The sequence below is a fragment of the Micrasema longulum genome, unplaced genomic scaffold (assembly GCF_059751315.1).
Source record: "Micrasema longulum isolate JH-2025_06_02 unplaced genomic scaffold, ASM5975131v1 h1tg000291l, whole genome shotgun sequence".
NCBI lineage: Eukaryota > Metazoa > Arthropoda > Insecta > Trichoptera > Brachycentridae > Micrasema > Micrasema longulum.
In genome coordinates, this window is record NW_028277495.1 from 16921 (window position 1) to 44684 (window position 27764).

Below are 27764 nucleotides of genomic sequence, written 5' to 3' on the forward strand. Positions count from 1 at the left end.
TTTCTGATTATAGAATTTTGAATTTATATTTTATGTTTAAAAATGTATTTTCTATAAAAATAAAAATGACAAGGTCGGCAGAGAAAAATTGGTTAAAAACAGCTGTTGATTTTAAAATAGCATTTCACATGTTGGATCTAAATTTCACGTTTCTGCGATAAATCGCTTGTAAACCGTTAAAAATAAGAGTAGAGGTATATAGAGTAGAGGTATATAGAGTAGAGGTCTGAATAGAGTAGAGGTCGATTCGAATTTGACTGGAAAATAGCACAGTTGACCTAAAAATTGCATTTTCAATGACGTGTCCAAATTTCACATCACTACGGCTCGTCATTTTGGAGGAAGTGTTGTGACAGACAAACAAACACATTCAATAATATAATTTATGGAGAATATCTAAATATAAAAATATGTTTGATTTGATTTATTTATTGACAATTCTTGATGTAACTCCATTGTAACGATGTTATAACCAGTCTGAAGATGCTCATTAGAGAGTGAAAGCGCTAATTGGTCAAAAAAATAAGTGAAAGTGTACATTTTTTTTTAATTAGAAACTTATATGTAAATATAAGTTATAACATCAATACGTATGTCGATGTAGTATTTATTGTTTTTTGTTTGTGAAACATAATAAATTAAATAAAATAAAAAATACAATTTTAATTAACGGGGCATTTGGCAAACCGATGCACCGCCCCGCCCCTCGCGCCATCGGATGCGGATAAAAGGGTGGTGATGATAATGCTGATGATGATGATGATGATGATGATGCAAAGTGTAGTGACCGGTAGTTGACGTCGGGAGCTGATCTGATGCGTTCACTTGATTGATGTAAGTAATTCTTCCTAAATCATCATCTTTTGCCTTATAATACCCGTAGTATGGTATAGGTGTCAAGGTGTCAAGGTGTCAAGTGAGCATGCGGGCAGGTGCTGACACGATAATACTTTTTTTACAATTTCGTGAAAACATAAAACTCGATGAGATTAATCTCAATCAAGAATCAAATGGTTTACAAAAAGGTAAGAATAAATTGCGACCGGGCGCAGGCGCCGCGCGGGTTGGGAAGGAGAGGGGGTGCAGGCGCCAGTACAACTCTTGTCGCCGTGCGGTGCGCTCCTCTCGCCTCTCGTCAGACAAAATCGCAGTGACGTATTCGCGAGCAGTGTGTGTATCTCGTGAAACAGTTTCGAATTTCGCATACACAAAATTTATGAAATATTATGTAGGAATAAACGCTCTGAATTAATATAATTCTTTAGTGATTTACGTTTATGGCGTGACATGTGTTAAAAATAATAAAGATTCCAAACTAGTTAAAAACTTTCAAACTGTCTTATAGATCGCTTTTAATAATTAAAAAACCGGATCGGAAGTACATCAGGGAATGTCTGTAAAGGGAATATCGTGCTCGAGAGTTATGCCGTATTGTTATGAGATTGCACATTAGATTCAAATTAGTGAAGCTCGATAAAATCGTACTATGTTATGTGTTGGTTGTTTTTGTTGTTGTCAGTCGTCTGAAATAAAAACGCAAATTTAAGAAAATGAAATAAGCTAATAAAAAGTCAGCCCTCTGCAAACATGAGAGCTGCTAATGTCGATATTTAGAGCGGTCTCCATTCTTGTAACCTTATTTTATTAATTTTATCTTCCGTCAGAAGTACTTTTATTGTCTACTATATATTTTTAAAATGTTTTTTTGTCATAAACGTCGGTTGTATTTATAAATCTACCTGAAAGTTTAAATAATTTAAAATGTGTAACAGTATCCTTTTGTTAATTTAGGTAACTCACAAACACGTTTAAGGCGTAATTCTAAGACAACTTTAATAGAATCGAGTAATCAAAATACCGATTTGAATCAGGGGTGATTTTATGAAGTGTTCTTTGAAAGGAACAAAGTGTAAAGTGAGATGGGATACGGAGTGAGCACGATGTGAGTGTTCCTGCCCCCGCGCCCCCATGCGCCCCCCACCCGGCCCCCGCCCTCTGCTGGCGCTCGCGCTCCTCCTTTGCTCCGCGGGTGAGTATGTTGTCCCTGAGAGTTACCCACAGTGCCAGGGTAAAGTTTATTCTATTCCGACGTTTCGGATCGCATAACAGCGTCCGTAATCAGGGTCAATGAAATCTAAGAAATCACATTTGTCTTCATAATATTAAAATTATTCTAAATGTGTTATTGCTGAGTTCATTTAAAACCTTAAATTTAGAAAACTTTCTATTTTTGTATTTATATTAGGAAAGACAACCGAAAAAATACGAAAAAATATGTATTTATTTATTTGATTTATTTACTTAAAGGCAGTTTATCACACATTATATGAGACTTAAACTCCCAACTCCATGGGACTTAAAAGTCCCGTGTTGAATTGGGACGAGCAATTAGGTGACACAGACACATGAGTATATCATCACAAATACTATATAGGATCAGAAACACAGCAATAATAATAACAATAAATAAACAAATATATGGCACACTAAAATGGTAAACGGTAAACTCAAACATTCGGAAAATCATCAAGGAGTTTTCCACTCACATTCCTCCAACTAGGGAAAATCCAGTTCTTAACTGCTGTTGAAAATAGTTTTTGTCCTTGAGAGCTCTTCCAAAATATTGAATACTCTCGGTGCGATTAAGGAGAGATGTCTCTGAGCAAAAGTCGTATGGGTTTTGGGTATGACATAATTCGTGATCTGTAAAAGATAGCACACACTCGTGCATCCAGTTTTAGATTTTCACACATAAAACGTAGGTACATAATATGTAACACAAATATAAATATAACATTTTATATATTCTTAATATATTTGACTAATTCAGAATTCCCTTATGATAAATTCGAGAACATAAACATAATAATAGTACATAAATTAATTTTACAGATATAGTGATGCAAAAAGTTTATTGTTGAAGTCATAAAATGTCATATTAACAATATCTAAATTGGAAAATAGTAGGTTAAATTTGAAGCAACGACGATGTATGAAGAGTGTTCAGCATATTTTTTTTGGCAATGGATTATTAAAATGTTAATTCTGTTAACATTAACATTCAAGGGGACAATTTATTAAAATATGCTGTAAGATATAAGTAGAGCCTATCGATAAAATCGATGGTAAAATCTATGGTAAAGAATTATACGAAGCCTCCAAAAGATCGGTCTGAAAATGAATATAGACAAAACCAAGATTTTGAGTCCAATACCTAGCAACATATGTACCGGAAGTCAAACTATCGGTGCTGTTAACGAATGCATTTACCTTAGGCACAAGATCAAAATGGGAAAATTCAATTAAACTGCGGAACTGCCTAGACGAATCGGATTAAGTTGGGCTGTGTTTGGAAAGCTGAACACGTTTTCAGAAATAAGAAGGTCTTAAATAATTTGAAGACCAAAATCTACAACTCTCGTGTTCTGCCGGTGGCAACATACTCCTACGGACTTGAAACCATGTCACTCACTGCTAGAAGTGTTCACAAAATTAAGTGCACTCGGCGGTCTATGGAAAGACAAATGTTAGGCGGCTCCTTAAGAGACCGAATAAGGAACGAGGAAATAAGACGCCGTACAAAGGTGACCGATATAACAGAAAGAGTGGAAAGACAAAAATGACAATGGACGGGTCATCTGGCGAGACAAGAAGTCGATAGGTGGACCACCAAAATACCAAACTGGAGACCCTACGAAAGTAAAAGGAAAGTAGGGAGACCACCGAGGAGATGAACTGACGACGTCGTGGAACCCGTGCGCCATGGATGGAAACAGAGTGCCCAGGACAAAAAAATATAGAAAAATTGCCTTATATATAGCAGTGGAGAGAAACGGGTTGATAAGAAGAAGTAGAAGACCGATAAAATTGTTTGAAATTCTGAACAGAAAAGACATAAGAAATGCTCTACGGTTTTTTAATACGCCTCCTCTAGCTTGCGAGTGATTTTGATTTGATTTTTCTTCTAAGGTTAGATCATTTTAAAAACAAGAATAGTAGTATTTTCATCATTCGTGGTATTCTCTTATTCTTTGTTTATTTTTTTGAACATTTTATATTCCTATATGCCAATTTCATATTTTATCTACAAAAAAATTCAAAATAAATCATTTACACATTTATGTTACTAATAGGTTAACTGTAGTCGGGCTACTAATATGATATTTCTTTGGCCGGTAAAAACATTTTTTTTTCTAGCAAACACTGTAGAAACTAAATAAGATTTAGTATTTAAGTGCTGAAACTTTGTTTGGGTATAGAGAAAGTCAGCAGCAGTAAAACCCATCAGCTGATAGATCCACAAATCTAAACATATGGGCAGAATGGTGAATGTTACACAATGTGTAAAGTGGCCACTAAAACCAGCCAATGATAGGTCATAAGCCCTGTAAATACCTAGACTTCCATATTCCCTTATTTAAGGTATTCTTCATTCCTGTTGTAATTTGTTAATCTTAATGACCCCCGAGGGGGTGAAATCCAGTCTTTTGTCTACAAACATTTGGACAAACTAAAAAGAAGAAGTTTAAAAATTGGAAAATTGTTTTCAGGCGTCGCCTAGTATGTAAAATAATTCAGTCAGATGAATTTCTTCACAAAAATAAAGGTTTCAGTTTTTTAACTTCACTAAAATCAACAAATGAATGAATCGAAGAAATATGGATGTTCAAACATAGGCAAAATGGTAAATGTTACACAGTGTGTAAAGTGGCCACCTAAACCAGCCATTGACAGGTCATAAGCCCTGTAGTTGCCTAGACTTCTATATTACCTTATCTTAAATGTTCTTCATGTCTGTTGTATTTTGAACCATATCTTAAAGAAAAATTATCTCATTTCCTACTTTTGTTAGTGCAATTATAATGTACATGGTAAGTTAACTCAAAATCTGGATTAAAATATTTTATTGGTCTAGTTTAAGAGTATGATATCTCAAAAACACGACTAGAAACACAATTTCCTTACAATATTTTATTTTTAAAACATTGCATTTTTAAAAACAAATCCTGACAAACAAATTGTAAAAAAACACGGTTAACTAAACACATTCTTTGATTTCTTTCGGAGAAATGAAACTTGAAATTCAATTATCTAAGAATGCTATTTTTTGACTTGTCATAGTCTAAAACTAGGGGTGCGATTTCTTTAACAAGTTTTGCCTGATGGCGCTTTCATTCCTATGATTTTCAGGGTAGTCTTTATCCACCCCTTATTATTGGTTCTCGTAGCTGCTTTTAATGTACCTTAAATTCTTGCAAAGAAACCGTTAAAAAAGTACGATCTTGTGCACAGACCCATCATCATGATTATGGAATAGTCGTATAATACAGCAATTTCTTGTTGATACAGTATTTTCAAATGTATTATTAGCTTTTAAAAGTCTGACTACTCGTAAAATATTTTACTTAAAATATGTAACATGTTTGTCCAAAAGCACGGTGAAGTGTTCATAGCTCGCTAAACCACTCGGCAAATTGCATAGTTGCATAGTTGCGCAGACCGGTTGTTTCGCTAATCGACTTTTTTTACACTCTTTGCAGGCGCTTTGTTTTTACATTTTAACTTATTTGCTTATTATGTGTAACCTTTTTTTAAAAATCTAGTATTTTTATATATCAATCTTTTCAAATTCTGCAGTTTTGGCAAGGTTAATCTTTTCTTGTCACAAAAAATTAATAGGATTTAAAAAACATACGAATTCAAACAAAAAGAAAAATCCGAGATACATATTAGTATTAAATTTTAATTCTTCAAGAAAGTTGTGAATTTTTTTCCATATTGAGTAGAGGGCGAGTCAAATTTTATTTATAAATAGCAGCGTTGACGTAGAAATTCCATTTGATGGGTATTTTTTTATTTAGTATATAAGGTATTTACGAAAAATAACATGCAGAGTTTAAGGGGATGCAAACACCACTATTTCTGAACATGCACTAAAATAAGGTTAAAAGTACTCATTTAAAAAGTTTAAGTTTGTACTGAGCTAGGTAAAATATTTGTTTCGAAAATAGAGCGATTGATCTAGAAATGACATTTTACGTGTTGATTCTAAATTTTACGTACTTACAACTTACCGTCAAAAAGTTAGATTCTTTTGTGAGGAAGAATTAGAAAATTTCTGTCCAAAAATTGCACCTTATACTTCGAAATCACATCTAGAATGACGTGTCCGAATTTCACGTCACTTTGACTTAGCGTTTTAGAGAAGGTGCTTAATAAAAATTGTTTTCAGGCGTTTCCCAGTAGATGAAATGGTTCAGCAGGAGGAATCTCACCCACGAGAAAAAGATTTAGCTCTTTTAATTCACAAAAGTCAACAGATGGAATAAATTGAGAAATGTGGATGTTCAAACATGGGTAGAATGGTGAATGTTACTCAGTGTGTAAACAAGGCCACTTAAACCAGCCAATGATAGATCATAAACCCTATAAATGTCTGGACTTCCATATTCACTTCTCAAAAATATTTTCACTCTGTTGCAACAAATCAAGAAATCAATTAATTTATTTTTGCTTATATTAAGCCTCTTCACCTATTTACTTTGTTTATGCCAGTATTAGCATTTGCATAAATTCAATTCTACATAATTGTTGAAGCCTCCTAAAATATCTTGGTATCATCGGCAAATGTCTGATCGGATGATAAAAAATTATGGGAAACGGTTTAAAAAGTCTTTGCTAAGTCTAGAAATACAGCAATGGATTTTCGATGCATTTCTAGGCTTTCCGTCATTACTTTTGTCAGGTTGGCTGTGCAATCTATGCATAGATGCATCGCTTGTACCGTATGCTCCCTAAATTCAAAACGGTTGTCCGACAACAAGTTGCGTTTCTCAAGATATTGCAACTGTTAGTTCATGCCTTCATCGATTAATAAAATATTAAAAAAAACCTTTGAATTCGCCTTCTTCATCCCACGATCCTCCATTTGGGAAACCAATCACCACCGGCTAAGCCATAACGTTAAAATATGACAGGGCCAAATGGGCTCGAGGCCAAGTTCATCAATCACATAAGAAAATTAAAAAGAAAAAATATTAGAATAAAACATCGGTTTTTACAGCATATTTATTAAATTACATGAAACATTACGCATTTTTATTTCAAGTTTAATTTATTACCCGACGATAAAATATTTTTAAATACTACTTGAACTATTCCTAAATGAAAATATTCATTAATTTTTAATGTCAAACATAATTTTATATTAACGAAAAATGTCGACGCGTTGAACTCGGAAGGTTTCGGATTATATTATCCTGGCCGGTTGCTTCAATCTTTTGGAGTATTCTCATTCTCTTCTTGTATTATTACTCTCATCAGGTCAAGTTGATTGATATTTCCATTAAAAGCAGAACTTGAAAAGTGAGTGCGCAACAATATGTGTTCTATCTTTTTTTGGTAACTTTTTGTTTTAATTTGGATAAGCAACTGAACAAAATGATAAACCGGTAATAGTTAATCAACAGAGTACTGCTTTCCGTTTTCAAATATTAGAACTACAATAACATGTTTGATGGAATAAGGGAATATACACATTTGATAATTTGTTCATAATGTGGTCAGAAGTAAAGTTTTATAGTTTTTCACCAGTTTTAGCATGTTAAAGAAATTTTTTATACATAAGAGACCTGTCATCTTTAGCTCGTTAATAATAGCAATTAATGACATTATTTTTGATTTGCTGTTAAGTTTGGTGTACGGTATTTACTGTTGCCTTTATTCCTCGCTCTATTCCTAAAAAAGTAGCATAGTGGTCAGTTATGTTAGATTCATATACCAGAACCCGGGTACTGTATTTTAGTTTTGACCTAACCATAATTTGATCTGCGCAGCTTGATGTTATTCCTGTTACTCTTGTGGACGATCTATTTATTCATATTTGAAGGCCACGCATCGAAAGAACGTCCAAGTATTCATTTGCTTGATTAAGTAGCTGGTCAATAGTATTTATATTTATATCTCCGAATTCTTGTTTTTTCTTTATTTCATTATAATGGGACAAAACAAATTCAATAGATTTTTCAAACACCTCAAATTTACTGTTGAAAATGTCGACTATTTATAATTTCAATCGTAACATTTTTTCATCGAAGTGAAGTAAAAAACTTTTACATCTAATTTTTCTTAGGTTCGGCAAAATAGTCAATGTTTTCCAAGCCATACGTTTTCAATCTTGAGAGGCTTTTGTTGCCTTTTTGAAAATTGTTGAAGTGCCAGCCCTTTTAAATAAAAAAAAAATAACGCATTTCAAACATTTAATAACATCGTTCTTTTTTGTATGGAAAGCAAAATAACATTTGTCAGCCGTCTTTATTTTCAGAGACAAACAGTTTTAAAACTTTGACTTTTGTGATTTAGTAATAAGTCGTTGATAGTCTATGATATTGAAGTTTGTTATTTATGGTAGATTTTTGTCTAAGACTATTTTCAACCAATGAGGACAAATGTCAGTTAAATTCAGCTGAAAAAAAAAAGTGTCAATTTAACTAACTTTATGTATTTTATTCGTAATAAATTTGTCCTTTTTTATATTTCGAGGAGGATCCGTAGCTTGCAAATAATTGCACTTATCAAAAGTTAAAGTCACTTTTGTAACCAAATAAAAACTTTGAAATTGCAACTAGAGAAACCAATATATTAATAACATTGATTTATATGTATACATTAGGTGCAGCACTAAGCACTCGATTTATATTCCCTTCAACTTGGGTTCCGGAGCACACCCTGTATTTGATAGGAAATGTTGTTTCACGCGCAGCTGTAGCGAGTGGTTTGTTTGTTGTATAATTGCGGTTTGTTATATTTCTTTTAAAATTTCGTTCTGTGATCTAAGGTTGTAGAACAATACATCAACGAATATTTGAAAAGCTGGCGGAATAACTTTTTATTCAGTAAACGCGCCTTTATTTAGTTTTTTTTCTATTTTCTTTACATTGACGTGTCATGTTTTTTTTTGTGTGTACGACGTTCTAAAAAGTTCTGATTTTAAATCATTTTAAATCTTCAATATACAAGGTGGCAGAAAAGTTATCACCCGGAAGATGCCATCATTTTGGAATTTTTGGCAAATGGCAACAAATGTCAGTTTTGTTTTGACATTTGTGAAATAAACTAATACAAAATACATGTCAACAAAACATGAAGGGCTTTATTCCTCAAGAACGCGGAAAAACTGTTCGGTTTTATTTACAGCATAATTCGTCGGTAGTGTTGGCGCAGCAAAAATTTAGGAGCAGATTTCCCGGTCGTCCGACACTAACTGTGCAAACACTATGGCGTTTAGCCACTCGCGTAGAAGTGTATCAGACAAAAAAAGATGCTGCCAGGTCTGACCAGCCCCGAAACAGCCATTTTACTGAGAATATCGCGGGTGTGGCTAAAGATGTCGCAGAAAACCCCGGAGTATCGACATAATGACGTGTCACGCAATTGAGCATCAATCTGCGGTCTTTACCGAGAAGTTTGTTATAAGACTAGAATATTTCCTGACAAAGTGCAAACAGCGCATCAGTTGTTGCCAAGCGCATGTAACCTACGCTCGAGCCATCCTTAATCTTGACCATGAGAAAGACAACTTTTTATCGAAAATCATCATGAGCGACGAGGCCTATTTCCAACTACGTGGATATGTGAATAAGCAGAATTATCGCTTTTGAGGCACTAAAAATTTGCGTATAACCCATGAAGAGCCATTACACCCGTTCAAAGTTATTGAACGATGTGGTGTTTACGCTGGGAGTGTCATCGAGCCTATTTTTTTCGAAAACGCCATAGAACAAACTACTACTGGGGACGGCGAGCGCTACAGAGGCATGCTCTATTGAGCCATTACTTTTTCTTTCCTAAGTTTGGTGAATTAGGATTGAAAGAACTACATAGTTCTAACAGGATGGAGCAACGGCGCATACTGCACGAGCCACAATCAATGTTTGGAGGGCTGCATTTCACGGTAGCCTAATCTATCGTCACCCAATTTAACCGTTCCAGTCTTCTTTTTGTGGGATTTCTCGAAGTTAAAAGTTTATATCTCATGATCAAACTTCAAACTATTAAAGCTCTTAAAGAGAACATCCGTCATGAATGCGAGAACCTGTCGCCGGGAATTCAGGTAAGAATGATGGAAAATGCCATAAATCGGGCCCGCGTGGTCATTAATTCTGGAGGCGGCCAAGTGGCCAATGTTATTTTCTCAATTTAATTGAAAAAAACAATAAGGCGCCCAATAAACACAATTCAAAAGCAGAAACAATTTTTTTAATTCCAAAAAAAAATTACAGCCAAAGTACATCGGGTGACAACGTTTGCGCCAACTTGTATATAAACTGATTGTATGTATGTTTGTCCTTTGCAGACTCAATAACTACTGGACCAAGTAACATGCATTTTTTTGCAAAATAATCTAATTTACGTGAATTAGGTTTGTAAATAATAGTATTGTCAATATTTTCATGTAAAAAAAAAATTGCAGCGAAAATGTGTTTTTCGAATCGTTCATCTACGTATTTAAATGACATTTGTTGAAGCATTTTTGTGTTTGTTATAGTAAAATGGTCGTAAGTATAATAATTCATACTGTGTTCTTTATTTTGAAAAAAAACCTTTCATTAACTCATCTGTTACGTTGGTACATGTTGCTTAGTATTTTTTTCCTTTCCACCGTCGATATAATATTATAAACAAATATAATGTAATGTAATGTTATACATAACAATACAAATTATATGTGAAAAGCCTTGCTTCACTATTTATGTGTGCAGTTATTTTTAATTGAGTTTTTATTATACATTTGTTTATTTCGGACAAATTACATTACATTGATTTTTTTACCGAAATGTGATGTGTAATATTTAACCTAAAATATAAAATACATAAAATATTTAATACCGTCAGATATTGAGTTATTCCGGTAAAACAGAGGGTTTGGAAAATATTGAACTGGCACCTAAAGCGTAAAAACTGATCACTTTACCTTCCACATGACAAAAAATATACATACCCGCTGCAATTAGTGCCAAAACATTGCCCTATGCACAACTGGGTGCGGATTGGAAAAATATAAATTAAAATATTGGGTATTTTTTTTTAAAAACCTATTAATAATACATCTCGTTCTAACATTAAACCATAAAAGTATTAAAGTATAATAAAAAATATATTTTCCAAAAAATTATGCACCCATATTTGAGAAACCCTGACTGCCACGTACTGTTGCGCGACTATTTCTTAGAGGGTTCATTCAGCGAGATACGCTGCCCCGTGCGGACCAGATGGGACCATGCGAAGATACAAAATGCGTAATATTTTGTTGTATATGAATATGAATAGGTACATTGGGGTAATTTCAGACCCCTTCGGAACCGGCGTAATTTTTTGAGTTTTAGTACGGCAAAGGTTATTTTTTTAGTTTCTTCACTATTCTTTAGCCCTTAACCAGCCTTGCTGGTTCAACTCGAATTCCCGCCCTTGCGAGAGATGGTAGTTCAAAAGTGTTCTTATATTTGAGGACTGTGTCCGCAAATTTTTTTTTACTTCAGTGGCGTCTGCAACCATACGCATAACAAGACCTAAGTCTGCTTTCAATTGTTAAACTTTCGCTTTGAGATTTATATTTTAAGAGAGCATTAAATAATTATTTTTTCTCAACCCTTAGAACTTGGCAATCCCCTTGTGATTTGATAAAATCATTTTTACTGTCATCTTTTTGATTTTAAGTTGCCCGTCTGCTTCTCGAATGTGCTGTATGATTAACGCGATTTTCAGCTGCCGTTCCTTAGGAAATTTAGAATCTTTCTCTCCAATGAGTGGTGGCAAATCAGTTAGAGCAACTTGTGTGATGGCAACACTATTTTGTTCTCAGAATGACACTGTCTGCATCCAAAAGCTCCACTTCTGCCTCACTTATATCTGACTCGTGACCATGATTGATGGGTGGAATGACAACAGTAGAAATCGGAGTTTAATATTGACTGCGGTTTATTTTATTATTTTAAGCAGGACCATGTTCAAACTTTTCCATTTAATTTTCGCTAAGTAAACCGTGCGGGATGTGAGTAAAATAAAAAAAAACGTAAACACTGAACTCAAAATATGTTAAAGTAATTAAAATTGTAATTTTTTCATAATATGATTTTAAAGTTTAAGTTCTTGCAGTTACGCCTATTATAGGCAATATTCGCAGCAATCCAAAAATCAAAATGGCTCTGGTTGACAAAAAAAAAGTTTTCACATGGAAATCTATTAAGCTTATAAAAATGACAGGAAACTTACGTAAGCCATTTGACGGAGCAATTACGTTAAGAAGATATGTATTTACTTATTTTACGAAATATTTACCATTCAATATTATCGTCAATTGTTTTAAGATTGTTTATGTTTTTTCAAATACTAAATGGAAATTTGATGGAATACCTCTCACTCTCTCTCGTACAGTGCATAAAAGCGTATCGATTGAAGTATAATAACCAGTAACACGGTAAAAAACACGAAATTTCGAATGATTTTTATTTACTGTTCACAACAACCGTGTTTAGTAGGTACCGCAAAATGGTACGATTCATGTAGGGATTTGGTTTATTTAAAAATTCCTAATTGACTTATTTCGTGGGTCAGTTATATCTATGAAGCCGTGCTCTGCGGTTAGTTTAAACGGTTTACAAGTGCTATTTTTTAAATATTTTTCATTTTAACATTCGTAACTATATTTCTAATGCATATAACGAGCGGGTTAAATAAAAGGCAGAGATCACGCTGAAAAATGGTCGGTAAATGCTATTTAAAATTAATTAACTTGCAAAAGTGTAGGTTTACTAACAAACATTTCATCGTTCTTTCAAAATTCTATTTTCATACAATTAAACTTACGACACATGACGTACAACGTTAATTATAAATTTGAAATAATTTTTAGTTGTATTAAACATTTATTTTATTATTCCTCATTACTCACTGTAACTTGTTATAGCACTCTGCGTATTTATTTTTGTGCCAGAAAAAATAGTAAATATAAACTGAGATATAATCAAATTGAGATGACGCTTTGCACAATGATCGGTTCAAACGATGTTCCAAATGTTCCCAAAAATGATCGAACGTCACAGAGAGCGCAGAAGATGGAGCGAGCGTTGATCCGTCATGCCTAGTCCACATTACCGTTCAAGCCGCGCGTTTAGTAGAGTAACAATGACCATGCCGCTTTACTATACATACATTACTCTAAATTGTACCTCGCGCCCTTTTACGCTGCTTTACATTTGCTTAGCGTATGCACGAAAAAATACTTGCGGATTACAAGACACAGGGCTTCCACTGCTAACAGATTACCATTTTATAAAGGAATACATTATTTTTTTAATTTTTCAGTATTTGAGTATTTTTTCATTATTAATGAAATTTGAGTATTTCAATTTGAAAATAATTGATTTCCAATATCTAATTAGTTTTTTAAAATATGTATTGAAATTTTTTTTATGAAAATGCTTTTTTTTATTTCACTGGATACGTTTTTAATATTATTGCATCGTATAAAAATACAATTCAGTACATAGAAATAGATTCAGCTGAAAATATGTGGCAGTTTGCAGATGTAGTTTGTGGCATTTTGACATCAATCTGTCTCCACCAGAACTAGATATGTATAAATAAATCGGCCACTGGGAAAAAAAAATCCGTGGAGAAAAAAATATACCTTTGTACAACGCGTGTTTAAAAGGAGTGACAAATAAAATGTAGTTATCTTGTGGAATGAAAACGTATATTTTGTATCGATAAAATGAATGGTTTCACCTACCTTATCACCTTTGTACATCGTTTATGTTATCGCTTCTATGAGTAGTTTGCGGCGCATCGTTGAGATATTTTTTTTCAATTGTACGAGATATTTGGCTCTTAGTCAGGTATGAACTTAATACGACGCTTGATATAGCCGCCGCTGCGCAGATGTTTTATTTCACTCTCTGAAAATACTAAATTTTTCAGCACATAATACAATAATCACTAAGTTCAAATTTATTTTAAACTAGCTGAATCAATAGACGTTGTCCTGCCCTTACGTTGGCTTGCCTGCTGGCTGGTTGAACAAACGTTTTTTCGTAAATAAGGACACGTTATTTATTTTGGGTTTTTTCGAGCTATTTGTTTATTCGTAATAAGGGTTAGTTCTTCGTTTTATCTCCTAATGTGATTGACTAAGAGTTCTCGTCTTGTGATAGTAATAGTATTTATTTTTTTCTAGCTTTAATTTTAATTGGTTGTATTTTATTTTATTTTATTTATACCTGTATATAAGAACATGTGTTTATCATTTTTGGAATAGGCTGTATAAGTCAATCAATAAATTAATAATTAAAATAAAAAAATAACTGTGTCGTGAAAGCGTGCAAAAACTGTCCGTACAAAAGGAAAAAGACTTTTCATTGATACGTAGGTACCTAGATACTTGTTTATGATTGAATTCTAAAGATTAAAACAAGACATGTTTATATTCAAATATGGAATTTAATTAGATACCTAGGTACTTGTAATTAGTTTTTTTTTTCTTTATTAGGGCCTACTACCAAAACTTGATAACATCGGCCTAAAACAAGTTACATTTATAAACATAAAAAAACATAAACAGACAGGAATAACAATATACATACAAACAAAAGACAAGAAAAATATAAGTACAAGAATAACAACAAAATATCAATTGTAATAATAAACACATATCCAAACCAATAAAAATTTCAACATAAATTGAAAAAGGCACTAACAGAAAAACCCACCAAAACCTGATAGTGCCTTTTTAATAGAAAATAGAAACTTACAGTAAAATTAGAAGGAAGATAGAACTTAATAATTAGAAAAATTACAACAGAATAATAAAAATATTAACAAACTTAATCTTATATTAATAATAAATTATAACTATTAAAATTAAAATTAAAAATTAAACGTCGGAAAAAATAATGACAAAATATTTTACATAAACGAATTCCAAAACATATAATAATTCATTTTCAAATAAAGAATTTTTTTTGCTTATGTCAAACTCTGCGAAACTTACCAATGGTGGTGCATTTTGAGTAAGAATCCGTTTTTTTTAATGTATCAAATGTCAGTTTAGATTATTTAAGCATCGCTTAAACCCCATTAAAAAATTAATTATGTTTGTGAACGTTAAAATACAAACTTTTTTTTACATGCAAGAAAATATTAGTCTCCGATTTTTTGAAATATTCATTTTAGTCCAATGCAATCCAAGAAGTTCGATGAAAACGTTATGCTGGCTTGATTATTAATTTAACTTAAATTTGTCTTTCTTGCTTACCGTAACACTTTATTTGTTTTGCTTTACAGAATTTATTTCATATTTTATATCTTCGCATTTTTTGTATGTACGCTTACTGTTTTTTCTTGCATACCTTTGTTATCATTGTTTTTTTTTTACTTTGCAAAATATTTTATTAAGTCCTTTCTAACTAATTTCACATATTTTTTCTGTATATCTGTGTTTATTCTTCAGTATGTTAGCGTGTATTTTGTTGTTGTTTTGTTTTGTAAATGCCTTTTGGGCGTTAATGAACAAAAAAAAAAAAAAATAAGTATGTCATATCATAAATAGTAAAATAAATCTTATGTTTCTATTTAGCCAAACAGAAAGAAAACAACTATTCAGGAAATATTTTGGAATATAACCTACATACGAGTATTTGCACAAAAAAAACTGCCACCTAGCAAAAACCCCTTTCAATCTGAACATTCACGAAAACGTAAATGTTTATTAATATAAATATTGGAAAATTTAACGATAATAAAGACCGATTGACGAAATCATCTCCATTATTTAACATCTCTTCCATTTCCTGTGATACCTATATTTAGCCCCTAAGTCTTCAATATACAATAATCTCATGATTAAACCACTAACGATACAAGCGTTTTACACGAGGTACATTATTTCTCTCGAAGTACATCATCATCATCATTCCTTTTCGCGCCATAGGGCACTGCATTAGTACACCAATCGCTGCGTATTTTGATCATTTTTGTTACATGAAGTCGAGGTGATCAGTCTGACGCTTCAGGTACCACTCTAGGGACAATGAAATATTCTTGGGTAAAAACACCCATTTATATAATGTTTCATACACACCACGCCGGGAATCGAACCCGAGATCTCTTGCATGGTAGACAAATGCGCTAACCATTACACCACGATACTGACGTGTACTGAAATAAATATACAATGTTCTATTATTTCTTTTCAGCAGTCCAACATTTCATCTACATTTCTGAAATTCGAAAGATCTTGCCATTCGTGGCCTCGCAGACTCATATACAAAGACGAAAAGTCCCCATGATTGAAGTTTCATCCTCGTAGTACATCAGCTGACTATCTAATATCATTATCAACACGATCTGTCTTTCGCCTCTTCTGTTTTAAGTCAATATCTTTTTCAAGTCATTACTTCGTAGTCATTTCAATTATGATAAGGATCTTGAGTTGGCCCTCTTCACATCAACCTCAGAATTTGTCAAAACCAGGTCTAATGTTCTTCTAAATATGTTTAAAATGTGGTGGATTTGTTTACGCGCAAAAAGTTCCTCAAAGTGCACAATTTCTTTGTGCACTGATTTATGTGAGGGCTGTCAATTAAAATCTTCAATAATTAATATTTCATTGTTACTTAGGAATTTATGAAGACAAATAATATTTTCTAATAGAGGAATGTGTCATCTTACTGAAGCTTTAAGTGGGATATAAATAACATTAATTTGTAACGTAGAACTGTTTAACACGTCTTTTACCCACATGTCTTCTTCATGAATTCCAAGATTTTTATCAAATTTTCGCTTGAAGATCTAATTTAATTATACATGCTAAGAGGAAACCACCTCTCCTTGATTGGCCAGTATTTTTCTTTTTCCTTAATACTTGATTGCATCTTGGGTTTTGGATTTGGACCATTAAAATGCTATCATTTAGCCACGTTTCAGTGAGTATAACTATAACTTTATATGACATTTGATTAAGGACGCTTCTCAAGCATTTAGCTATCTTAGAGCGCAAGCTCCTAATATCGTGATAGTAAATTGACGGTTCAGGATTAGTCCTTAGTTTAGTAAGGCATCATAAGCGCTCATGGTCAGTGTTTGCCGAGTCCCTCGCAAGCGCCGCTTTAAATGCAGGACATTCACTGTCTCTAGTGGGATGGTAGGCTGGATGATTGAACTTTAAACAGGCATAGCAATTTAAGTGGGGCAATTTTTTTGATCATGCCGTTCCTTAGCACAGTGTGAGTTTCGAGCTATATCCTTGAAGAATTTAAAAGAGTGCCCTGTCATTTGGCAATAAGAGCAAATTGTTATGCCCAAAAAATCACAAACTCTACAGAGACAGTTGAATCAACGTTTACTTTTCCATGTGCTACTAGCTCGTGCCCTTGCAACTGCTGATGCTTCATACGCTCAATGACAGGAAGATCCTTAGCGTGAGCCCGCGTAGTGCTTAAAACGGCACTTTTTAATAATTGAATGTTCATTTGTTTGCATATAAATATTAGTTAAAGCACTTTTAAGAAAAAAATTATGCGCTAAATCTATATGACATTTAAAAAATGATATTCTTGCGAGACGTTTGTTTGGTATTCTGCCACCAAAAGCATTCAAAGCCATTAGTCCAGGGGCAAAAGAATGTTTTTCTTGCTCTAATTTCGTAGCTATATGGATTATGACACCCTTATTTTTTACTGTCTTAAGTCTTGTGATCCTAATTCTCAGATCTAAAGGCCTCAATGTGTTCCTTAACCTAGCCGGATCGAAGTGGGAGACTTTGATCCCCCAGAAGTCACATTTTATTTAATAACTTGAGTATTAGTGGAGCTAATTATTTCATATTTTCTGTTATCCTTAAAAAAAAATTTTTTTTTAATTTAATTTTTTCATTAACTTAATTGAATAAAATGAAATAGATAAATTAAACAGATAACATTCATCTTGCACACGGTAAACTCCTAGAAATGTTAAAGCTAATACACAATACGTTGTAAAATGGACCATGTACAAGTATATACATTTTGAGGAGTGTTCCGGCTACCAAATAAATTTGTTACAAAAATAAGTTTTTTGCGACATTTCCACTGATTTTTGTTTCACTCTAACATATGCAGTATAGCTATTGGCAAAGTAGCAACAGAGCAAGACAGACATATTGCACCGAATTTATTATCTGTTTGGCTTTCTCTGACCGGACATCTGTCTCAGCTTTCAGTCATTCGTCACATGCCACTTGCACATCATCAGCAACCTGCATTGATCTTATGGTAGTGCTTCTAAAACGGTTCTAAAAAATGTACATATTTTTATTATACGCAAAAAACCATTTGTTACATTTTTTTTTAATTTGTGGCAATAAAATGGCCGGAAAATAATTTATTTTCTGCTTTTTTTATTGTAAGATACGAAAAATAACGTATAATACCAATAATTGCTATCCTATTTTTTCATTTATGTTCATAGAATGGCTGTATAATAATTTATATTGGGTTTTTTTATTGTAAAATTTGCCCAAAACCATTTGTTACAGTTTTTTTTTAAATTTGTAGTAATAAAATGGCGAGATAATAATTTATATTATGTTTTTATTGTAATATACAAATAATACCAATGATTGCTACGGTATATTTTTATATAAAACATTTGTGTTTGAATGGCCGTATAGTAACTGTTTATATTGTGTTTTTTTATTCTTAAATACGTATTAAACCGTATAATACTATTTGCTACGGTATTTTCGTTAAAAACTTTCGTCTTAATTAAACGACCGTATACACATTTAAGTATGTTTATTTTTTTATTGTAAGATACATGTAATACTATTTGTTTGTAAAACATTTGAATTAATAAAATAGCCGCATATTAAAAAATTAAGAATAGTCCCGCATGTTTATAAATATTCTGTTTTTTTTATTGTGAAATTCGCATAATACCATTTTGTATTATCGCGAAAAAAGAAGAAATAAAAATATGTTTGTATGAAATGCGTACCTATTTGCCAATACTACAGTGTAATTTGATATAATAGTAAAAAATAAATAAGAAACAAGTATAAGGTAATAAAAATAAAAAAGTAAGTATTTTTTTAATTTATGGAATTGAATTGTCAATAATAGTTTGACTTTAGAATAAACTTGATATTGTGGACTTATAAGATAATAAAGAATTGGACAGAATGTCTGCAGCCGTTCCATGAGTGTTACCTAACCAATGCAGTCTCGGTATCAATGTATTGTTTTGTTGGTTGGAAGAAGTACTGGAGCAATGCAACAATAAAGTACTCCTAATGTTGACAGCAGTTCTCTAAAATTAATCAATTCAAGTATTTTTGGTACGTCAAAAAGAATGTTTGCAATTTTATACAGTTCAATGAGATCATTAATAGTTCTTGTTTCAGAAAGTGTTGTTAGGTTGAGCAGTGTTAATAAATAGTCATAATTAAAAGTTTGTATAGGAATGTTTAATTTGTAGTTTATATTATATCGTAGAAATTTATGTTGAACGTTTTCTATATTATATACATGAACATTATAGAAGGGTGACCATTTAAAAAAAATAAAATCTAAATAACTTCTTACAAGAGAACAATACAATATTTTTAATGATCGGATGGACTTTAAATTTTTTACTGCTCCGGTACCTGGATATAAATATTTTTTACCATAAATTATTTAATCGGGTTTAAATTGCATTATTTTGTGATTGTCAGAATGATTTAAGACAACAGACTGGATTTTAATCCCTAGGGAGTCATTAAGATTAAGTGGCGAAATGGTGAATGTTACACAGTGTGTAAAGTTGCCACTTAAACAAGCCAATGACGGGTCATCAGCCCTGTAAATGCCTACACTTCCATATTCTCTCTTATGTTCATCGGAAAAAAGTTAGGATCGAATATGTGTTTTCCATCGAACCTCCAGGGTTGAATTCGACTGAAATGCATATTCCGAAAAATTTGAGAATATTGTTTTTTTGTGTTTAAAAAAGTTTGTATTTTAACGTTTAGAAACATTTGAGTTTCATTAATTCAAAAAGGATGATAATTCAATAAATTGAAAATCAATGGTGAATTCAATAAAATAACACTGACCTATTTATTGACTAGAGATGCAAAGCGGTAAAATTACTGCGGTATTTTACGGGAATTTTAACAGATTTTGGTAAAATACGGTATTTGAGATATGAAAGGAATTTGACGTACTAATTTTTATTTTTTAAAGATATTACAAATACGGATAGTTTTGTTTCAACACACTTTACATGACTGCAAAAACCAGGTTTAGTTCCATCGAGTAGTTGTCGAGATTTATTTTAAGTATGGGACGTTCAAGGTCATTCGATTTGCAATTTTTTAACTTTTTTAATTAGTGTCATGCCGTTTTTGGTCAAAAACAACTTTACGGAGAGAGCCGTGTGGGCCGGCGCGTTTTCATAATGGAACAACCAGTCGCTTGTGCGCCAAAGATCTGCCATTTTCTTCCGGATACTCTCCTTCAATCTTTTTAAAACTTCTGAATTAAACTCCACAATATATCAGACATCTTACAAAGTTGATCAATAGTTTGGTGACGGTCTTCACAAACGAGAGCATTGATTCTGTCGATGTTTTCGTCAGTGCTTGGCGTTGAGAAGCGTCCTGAACGGGGTTGGTCTTCAATCGACCTTTCTTCATTTTAAAAATATGGAAACTACTCGCAGACCCTGGTTTTACTTCAAACAGAATCTCCATGAGCAGTCTTAAGCATTGCAATAGTTTTTGCATCCAATTTTTTTAACAAGAAACAAAACTTCACAGCCGCGCGTTGCTTTTGACAATCGGCCATCACGTTTTCGGCGAAATGGAAATAAAATTTTCACAAAAAAAATTCCCACAGACAAACATTCACAGCAACAGAATTTTGCACAATAACTAAAAAAACATGTTCTTAATGGACATTGGATTGAAAAATTGGTATTTTTACTCTCCCTCCTCACCACAGCGTGATTCCCGTTACTTTTGAATTCCCTTATTTCAAGATTTTGATTCATAAAATCTATCCCTTTTATTGTCACAACCGACTAGTTTCGAAGAAATGTATGTATATATTGTATTCTTTACCTTTATAATTATGTACATATGGGTGCTGGTTATATTAATAAGTCTTGAATAGTGTCGATTTGTTCTCTTTTACATGCCATCCTTATCGAATAAAAGTGATGAAGGAGGAGGATCTTTGTGAACACCATATGCTCCAACTAGGTAGCGGACATGGAATGATGATGATTATGATGACTTAGGTCAATTATCAAATAATTAGTTAAAAAAATGTGTAAATACCGCTTTTCCGCTATTTTGATAAAATGTAGTTGATGTTCAAACGTGTATCTTGGAAAATATTGGTCCAAAGAAAAAAAATTTTTTAATTACATTTTATTTTCTCAGACTTGTATTTTTTTTTCTATAAAACCTTCAAGACCACAACAATTTGACATACCTAATGGAGAAACCGGACCAAAAATACTAAAATCGGAAGTGATAAATGCGATTAACCAAATGAAAAATAGTAAAGCACCTGGACCTGATAAAGTATTTGCAGAGTTAATTAAGCCTGTAAATAATCTTGTTAAGTTATTTAATCAAGTATATGCTACCGGAGTAATACCAAAAGAATGATTTAAATCGACATTTATTACCTTACCGAAAAAAGTGAACGCAAAAAGGTGTAGTGAATATAAAACAATAAGTCTTATGAGCCACATTCTGAAAATTTTTCTGAAAATCATTCACGGAAGAATATATAAAAAGTGTGAGGAAAATTTTAGCGAAACACAATTTGGTTTTAGGAATGGATATGGTACAAGAGAAGCTCTCTGTTGTATTCGATTGCTTGTTGAAAGATGCCACGACATGAACGTAGATGTATTCATGTTTCATAGACTATGCCAAAACTTTTGACAAAGTATGTCACCAAGAACTTCTAGAAATTTTAAAAATAAACAACCTAGATTCAAGAGATATAAGGATAATTGGTAACCTATACTGGCATCAAAAAGCTGCATTGAAAGTGGATGATGAATTGACATCGGATATACATATGTCGAAGAGTCTGGCAAGGATGCATTCTGTCTCCTGTCCTTTTTAATATGTACTCGGAAGCCATTTTTAGAAATGCACTAAGTGAACTAACAAACGGCATTAGCATAAATGGACAAATTATAAAAAATATCCGATACGCGGATGATTCTGTTCTTCTAGCAGATATTATGGAAAGCCTGCAACTATTATTGGACAAAGTTTACACGGCAAGTATGAATTTTTTTTTGGATGCGTGACCTTCTTTGCAGTAGAGACTTTAATTTAGACCTCCGAATGCGCATTATTCGATGTTACGTCTTCTCAGTACTTTTTTACGGCGTCGAAACGTAGACACTCACCCAAAACACTTCAAAAAAGATCGAAGCCTTTAAAATGTGGTGCTACAGGAGGGTACTAAAAATCTCCTGGGTGGATAGAGTCCGAAACGATGATGTTCTCCGACGGATGGAAAAAGATAAAGAGGTACTGAAGACCATAAAGAAAAGAAAACTTGAGTACTTTGGGCATGTGATGAGACGCGAAAAATATAAAATTTTACAAGTCATTCTACAGGGAAGGATTGAAAGGAGACGTAGTGCAGGTAGATGGCGCATCGCTTAAGAACTTGCGCGACTGGTTCCATTGCAGCACTCAGTCCTTGTTCAGGGCAGCTGCCAATAAAGTAAGAATCGCATTGATGATTTCCAACCTCCATTGGGGAGAGGAACCATAAGAAGAAGAAGAATAAAACCTTCAAGGACGTAATTTTACACAAAAAACTGTTTTTAGGCACCATTATTTTAAAATTGCAGCATGTGCGGTGTTCGTTCAAGGTCACAAACTTAAGGTTTTACTAAGGGCCCTATGTCCACCGATACTGTTAAGTTTCAAAACATAACCTTTTTTATAAAAAAAGTGAAAAAAGTACATACCGCATGACCTTGAACGTCCAATACTTATAATAAATCTCGACAACCACCAGATGGATCTAAACCTGGTTTTCGCAGTCACATAAGGTGTCCTAAAACAAAGCTACTCGTAATTGGAATATATTTAAATAATAAAAATAAGTACGTCAAATTCGTTTCTTACCGTAAATTACGGTATTTTACCGCGCCTTTTGGTAAAATTACGTAATTTTACAACCATACCTATGACTTATGCCCTATGACTAATAAGAGATACTTTCGATCGTATCTATCCGCTCAGTGTATACACGAATCGATGATGTGTTGAATTATAAAAATAGTACTATGTCATAGGAGCAGACAGTCCAGCCGGGACGGCGGGCAGCAGCGCCTCGCGCCGCTTCCTGACGGAGTTCCTGCAGGAGCCACCGGCTGCGGCGGACGCGCCCCAGTTCGACCTGTCCGTGCCCTCCAACCTCACGGGGCTCGTGGGGCAGCCGGTCCGCCTGCTGTGCAGAGTGCGCTCGCTGGGAAACCGCACGGTACCGCTCCAGCCTTGCCGCAATAGCCAATAGCCAGTAGCCAGACACCGGCCTACAGGCGCTCTCTTGTTGCAGGTGTCCTGGATGCGCCATCGCGACACGCACCTGCTGACCGTGGGCCGCTACACGTACACGTCGGACCAGCGCTTCGAGGCGCAGCACAGTCCGCACTCCGAGGAGTGGGCTCTGCGCATCCGGCCCGCGCAGCGCCGAGACTCAGGCACCTACGAGTGCCAGGTCAGCACCACCCCTCCCATCGGCCACAACGTCTTCCTCAGCGTAGTCGGTGAGTACGACTGTGACTTATCGTGACTGTTTCTATATTACGGCTACATACTTATGTTCGTTGTGTTGCCAAGAACCAGAGACGGAGATTCTGGGCGGGCCCGAGTTGTTCATCAACCTGGGATCTACCATCAACCTCACCTGCCTCGTGCGGCACGCTCCGGAGCCTCCTCCTTCCATCACATGGTCACACGGAGACCAGGTAACTGACCGCTGAACATCCGCTATTTATATTTATTTTAATTTTATTTTACGGAACGTTCTATCCGCCGCGCTTAATCTGTCCGCATATTAGCGCGATAAGTTAAGTAACATTTGAATTTTAATAAGAATATTTCATTATTTTAAAGATTATCAACTTCGATTCTGCTCGAGGAGGGATCAGCCTCGTAACGGAGAAGGGTGCAGCCTCCAGCAGTAGACTTCTGGTGCAGAGGGCAGGCCCCCGAGACTCCGGCCACTACACATGCGCTCCCTCTAACGCACCCCCCGCCACGGTGCGCGTGCACATTCTTAACGGTTTGTAATCGAACTATTTAGTTGCATATTGTTTCTTAGCAATAGCGTCGTCTTAGGTTAAGCAAAAAACAATAATAACATATTCATCAATTAGGGTTTCATCTGTAAAGAAGAGAGAATGGAAAAAAAATGAATGTTCAAACCTTCAGGTAATAATACGCCACCGGCTAATAAAGTTGCCTATACGGGCCAAAACCTTTCTTTGATTGTCAACTACAAAATCGGCTACAGTTTACAGCAATACGACGGGCCGTTTGTACCCGGGTCGAGAATTGCAAGTACAAACCGAAACCGTCCGTTACGCGTTTGTTGTTAAACTAAAAATTAACTACATATATATAGACATAGACTTCCATTTTCCCTACACAAAAATTAAAAGTTCTCTCCCGTTGCGATGTGTAACGTATTATGTTGTTGTACGCAAATGGACTCGTCGCCTTTGACAATCTCCTCCAGTCCACCGTAAAAATTAATTTTTAATCAGTTAATATAAACATAATACGGCTTGGATTTGTGTATCTCTGGTTTTGTCTCTCTTCCAGGGGAGCACCCGGCGGCGATGCACGGCGCTGCGCCCCCCGCGGGCTCCAGCAGCCTCCTGCAGGCGGCCCTGCTGCTGCACGCGCTGCTCCTGCTGGCGCTCCGCCCACGGCCCCGCCCCCGACCGCCGCCCCCGCCGCCACCGCTCCGCACCATACCGCGACGGAGTGATGTGATTTGACGAAAAACTACTTTTTCATAAATTATGAAACGAAAATTGAAAGACATTTTTACTATATTGAAATTTAAAATCGAAAAAAACATATTATGTGATACAATTATTAACGGTTTTTATTCGATCGAGTATACATAAAATGCGTATCTTAAACCCTTAATATAGATATAAAAAGTTTTAATGTTTTCTACATATATCGCATGTTCCGAGAATAAATTTATTTTTCTTGTTAATTTATCAAATATTTATGATTTCGTTATATTTGAAATAAAACCCTTTTGAAAATTAGGCGAAATACGTAAATTTTTGTTAAACCAGTTAATGTGTATTTCGATTCTTACTTTATTCGATTGTTGATTGTCATTGAACAATTTACCATGCAACGGAAGGATTGTTCCGATAAATATTGTGATCCCGCAGAAAAATCTCGCCAACGATGGCTCGAAAAATACTATATTATATCCTGTTCGGTACAGACTAGCTGTAGCATCTCCAATCTCTCTACTGTTCTTCACCTGTAAAATATGTCAAACTTACTTCACTTTACTGTACTGTTGATCTGTCGATCTGTCAATCTGTTGATCCGTTGATCTGTTGATCTATTGATCTGTTGATCTGTATCGTAATTCCTACCGACTATTGTAAATACATGATTGTGTTACGAAATTGCACTTTAATTTTCCTCCCGTCCTCTCCATTCCTCCGACGGTTGCTGCTTCTTATTGTAGTTGCGCTAGTATACCATATTGCTCCACTTGCACTTACCGCATTGAGATTTTGTAACGCAATAAATTGACCAACAGTTCTATTCATACTAATTATACTAGCTGGCAACTGTCGACTGTCGCCGACTGTTACATGCTAGGAGATTCAGCCCTTCGGGCCTCGTTTTATCGGCCCTGTGAGCCTCAGTTGATTAATTAGGATCTCAGGCACTGGGAAATTTCACCCTTTTGAGCCTCACAATTTAATTTTTGCTGTTAGGAGCAATCTAATTATAATAATGAACCGGGAAACCACACAGATATAACATGTATTAAATATCCCGGCGGCCTCCGCAGTGTTGTGGTGAAGACTTACGCATGGAAGGTTCCGGGTTCAATTTCTGGTGAGAACATAAAAATTAAATGCGATTTAAAAAAAAAAAACGAATAATCGGTAGGGTGCCAACCCGATCCTCCCAAAATTTACCGATTTTTGGTGAAGTCTACCAATCATAAATAATTAAACCAAATCGTTGTTGCGCCGGCAATATCTGTTAAGTCAGTGTTTCTTAACCGCATTAAAAGAATCGCCCCCTTTAGGTATGTTTTCATCCAATTTTTTTTTTTTTAAATAAGTAAATAATTCAATATCAACTTTTTATTAAAAACCAAAAAGAAGTAAAGGAGATCTTTGAACCTCGTGTGACTGGGCCAATTTCGTAATATTAGGTTAAAGTTTAGTCAAATATAGTCTCAAATCTCCTCTTTGACTTATTTGTAATAAATTTTGTGATTTTTTCAATATATGCATTACTGCACTAAAACCCTTCCCTACTAAATAGGAAGATGGAAATGCTATGATGGATAACTTTACTTCTTTCCACAGAAGAGGGTATTGATGGCAAAAACTAACCCAAAAAGCATTATAATCACATTGATTGAATATTATACTATTTTGGCTTCGCAGTCATTTCGTTGGTCAATAAACTATTTTTTAAATTTAAACTGACACTTTCTAAGTCTGATAAAAATGGATAACCAGCCTCTGACTGTACAAAACTTCAACGCATACGTGATATTTAGATTTTTTTTTAATGGGCCTATATTTTATATGAAGAACGTGATATTGAAATTATTTTTCTATATTGACGCAATGCCCAATAGATCTTCTGCGGCGTCCCCTTAATGCTAAAAAAATTAAATACGCCCCGCCAAAACTTCAAAACGTCCACAAAGGGGGGCGCCAGCGCCCTGTGTTAAGTGATTTTAACTTCTCATTTTACAATCTTCTTTCAACAAAATAAAGTTAAATTTTTTTTCGAAATAAAATCACGTCTTTCTCTTTTTTGTCATGAATAAAAATGTATTTAAAAAAAAATCCATCATCAAAAGATACATCGTTTAAATTATCTCCTTAAAAAAACAAAATGTCCCTTAACAGATATTTGCCGGCACAACGACGAAATACTCACTTTTTTGTTTTCTCAGCAAGCTATTGTTTCTGCCTGTCCGATTTTTTAAAATTACACCACAACAGGCCAGAAGACCCAATTACAGGGGAAAATTGTAGCACAGAATAGTCAGGCTGGAGAAAAATCACATTTTAAATTTTTGTATTCTCACCGGGAATCGAACCCAAAACCTTCCCTTCGTGAGTCAAGCGTCTAAACAACTAAACCATGGAGGCCGCCTATTATGTTATATTTGTAACGCGTTGTATACGCGTATATATTTGTACCTTAAAGCTGAAACGCTAGAATACATTTTTTTGCGAAATTGAGTTATGAATGCCATTTTGTTCATATATTTAGATTCTATTTATGCTTAAAACATTGGAGTCCTCCGGTGCCTTTACCACTACTGAGATAGCTAGTTCTCAAACACCGGTAGTCCAGTTATACTTTAGAGAGTCCATATTTAAAATGTGTTTTTTCAAATATCCTTATCAAAAGCCTATATACCCAGAAAAACAGCAATCAATTGTGTTTTTACTTTAAG

The 27764-nt window shown here is 34.2% G+C and overlaps 1 protein-coding gene across 2 annotated transcripts; it reads left to right on the top strand.

Annotated features, from left to right (window-relative positions):
* Positions 1-1077: 1077 nt before the first annotated feature.
* Positions 1078-25728, top strand: LOC148282801 (zwei Ig domain protein zig-8-like). Of its 2 annotated transcripts, none has more exons than XM_088224532.1 (7): positions 1078-1228; positions 1792-2029; positions 23356-23543; positions 23619-23829; positions 23903-24030; positions 24179-24347; positions 24890-25728. In XM_088224532.1, the coding sequence occupies exons 2-7, from the start codon at positions 1969-1971 to the stop codon at positions 25066-25068; spliced, it is 936 nt and encodes a 311-aa protein (XP_088080658.1). In that variant the 5' UTR covers positions 1078-1228; positions 1792-1968; the 3' UTR covers positions 25069-25728. The 2 variants fall into 2 exon arrangements, with proteins under 2 accessions (XP_088080658.1, XP_088080659.1); XM_088224533.1 differs by having other exon boundaries at positions 1092-1228; positions 23909-24030.
* Positions 25729-27764: the final 2036 nt, after the last annotated feature.

Excerpts from the sequence above, each read along its gene's own strand:
- LOC148282801 (XM_088224532.1), top strand. The coding sequence starts at position 1,969 with ATGCGCCCCCCACCCGGCCCCCGCCCTCTGCTGGCGCTCGCGCTCCTC. Across the intron at positions 23,544-23,618 it reads GCTCGCTGGGAAACCGCACG|GTGTCCTGGATGCGCCATCG; the intron begins GTACCGCTCCAG and ends CTCTTGTTGCAG. Across the intron at positions 23,830-23,902 it reads CGTCTTCCTCAGCGTAGTCG|AACCAGAGACGGAGATTCTG; the intron begins GTGAGTACGACT and ends TGTGTTGCCAAG.